The sequence below is a fragment of the Sinocyclocheilus rhinocerous genome, unplaced genomic scaffold (genome assembly GCF_001515625.1).
Source record: "Sinocyclocheilus rhinocerous isolate Xijiao unplaced genomic scaffold, SAMN03320098_v1.1 scaffold1907, whole genome shotgun sequence".
Taxonomy (NCBI): domain Eukaryota; kingdom Metazoa; phylum Chordata; class Actinopteri; order Cypriniformes; family Cyprinidae; genus Sinocyclocheilus; species Sinocyclocheilus rhinocerous.
Window position 1 is genome coordinate 524,821 of NW_015628766.1, and position 568 is coordinate 525,388.

At 30.5% G+C, this 568-nt stretch overlaps 1 protein-coding gene across 2 annotated transcripts in view; it reads left to right on the forward strand.

Annotated features, from left to right (window-relative positions):
* rims1b (regulating synaptic membrane exocytosis 1b) overlaps positions 1 to 568 on the forward strand; it is a 109,386-nt gene that overhangs the window by 75,611 nt on the left and 33,207 nt on the right. For both annotated transcript variants that reach the window (XM_016550228.1, XM_016550229.1), the window contains one exon: positions 66 to 155. In XM_016550228.1, coding sequence (XP_016405714.1) covers positions 66 to 155 — 90 coding nt within the window. The remainder of the gene's footprint in view (positions 1 to 65; positions 156 to 568) is intronic.

Below are 568 nucleotides of genomic sequence, written 5' to 3' on the forward strand. Positions count from 1 at the left end.
TTCTTTCTTTCTTTCTTTCTTCCTTCCTTCCTTCCTTCCTTCTGTCCTTCTGTCCTTCCTTCCAGTGATCTTCAGCCTTCATTAGACAGAATAAGAAGTGCCAGCACGACTTGTTTGAGACCAGAGTCAAACTTCCACTCACCAGAAAGAGAAAGGTATGTGAAAACAAAAGGAAATCAGTACCTACAAGTACACTATTCTTACTCCACAGCCAAACTGTGCCAGGACGTAGTGTCTATGCAACGTTTCAAAAGTGTGGTGTCAAACAGTTAAGACTGATGAAAGTTCAGATTTGCATTTTAAAATATATTACAATTGAAAACTTTTTTTATTGCAATAATTTTTATGTAATAAATATTTACGTAATAGTAATGTATTTTATTTATATATATATATATATATATATATGAAGATTTTATTTGCAAAAACAGATAACTCCGGGTTTTTTTAATTTACAAAAATCATGTTTTTTATTATGTTATCATGTTTTTATTGTGTTTTTTTGTGTTATTTTTAACTTAATCAAAATAACCCAACTGCAGTTTGATCGAGAATAATTGGAATGCAC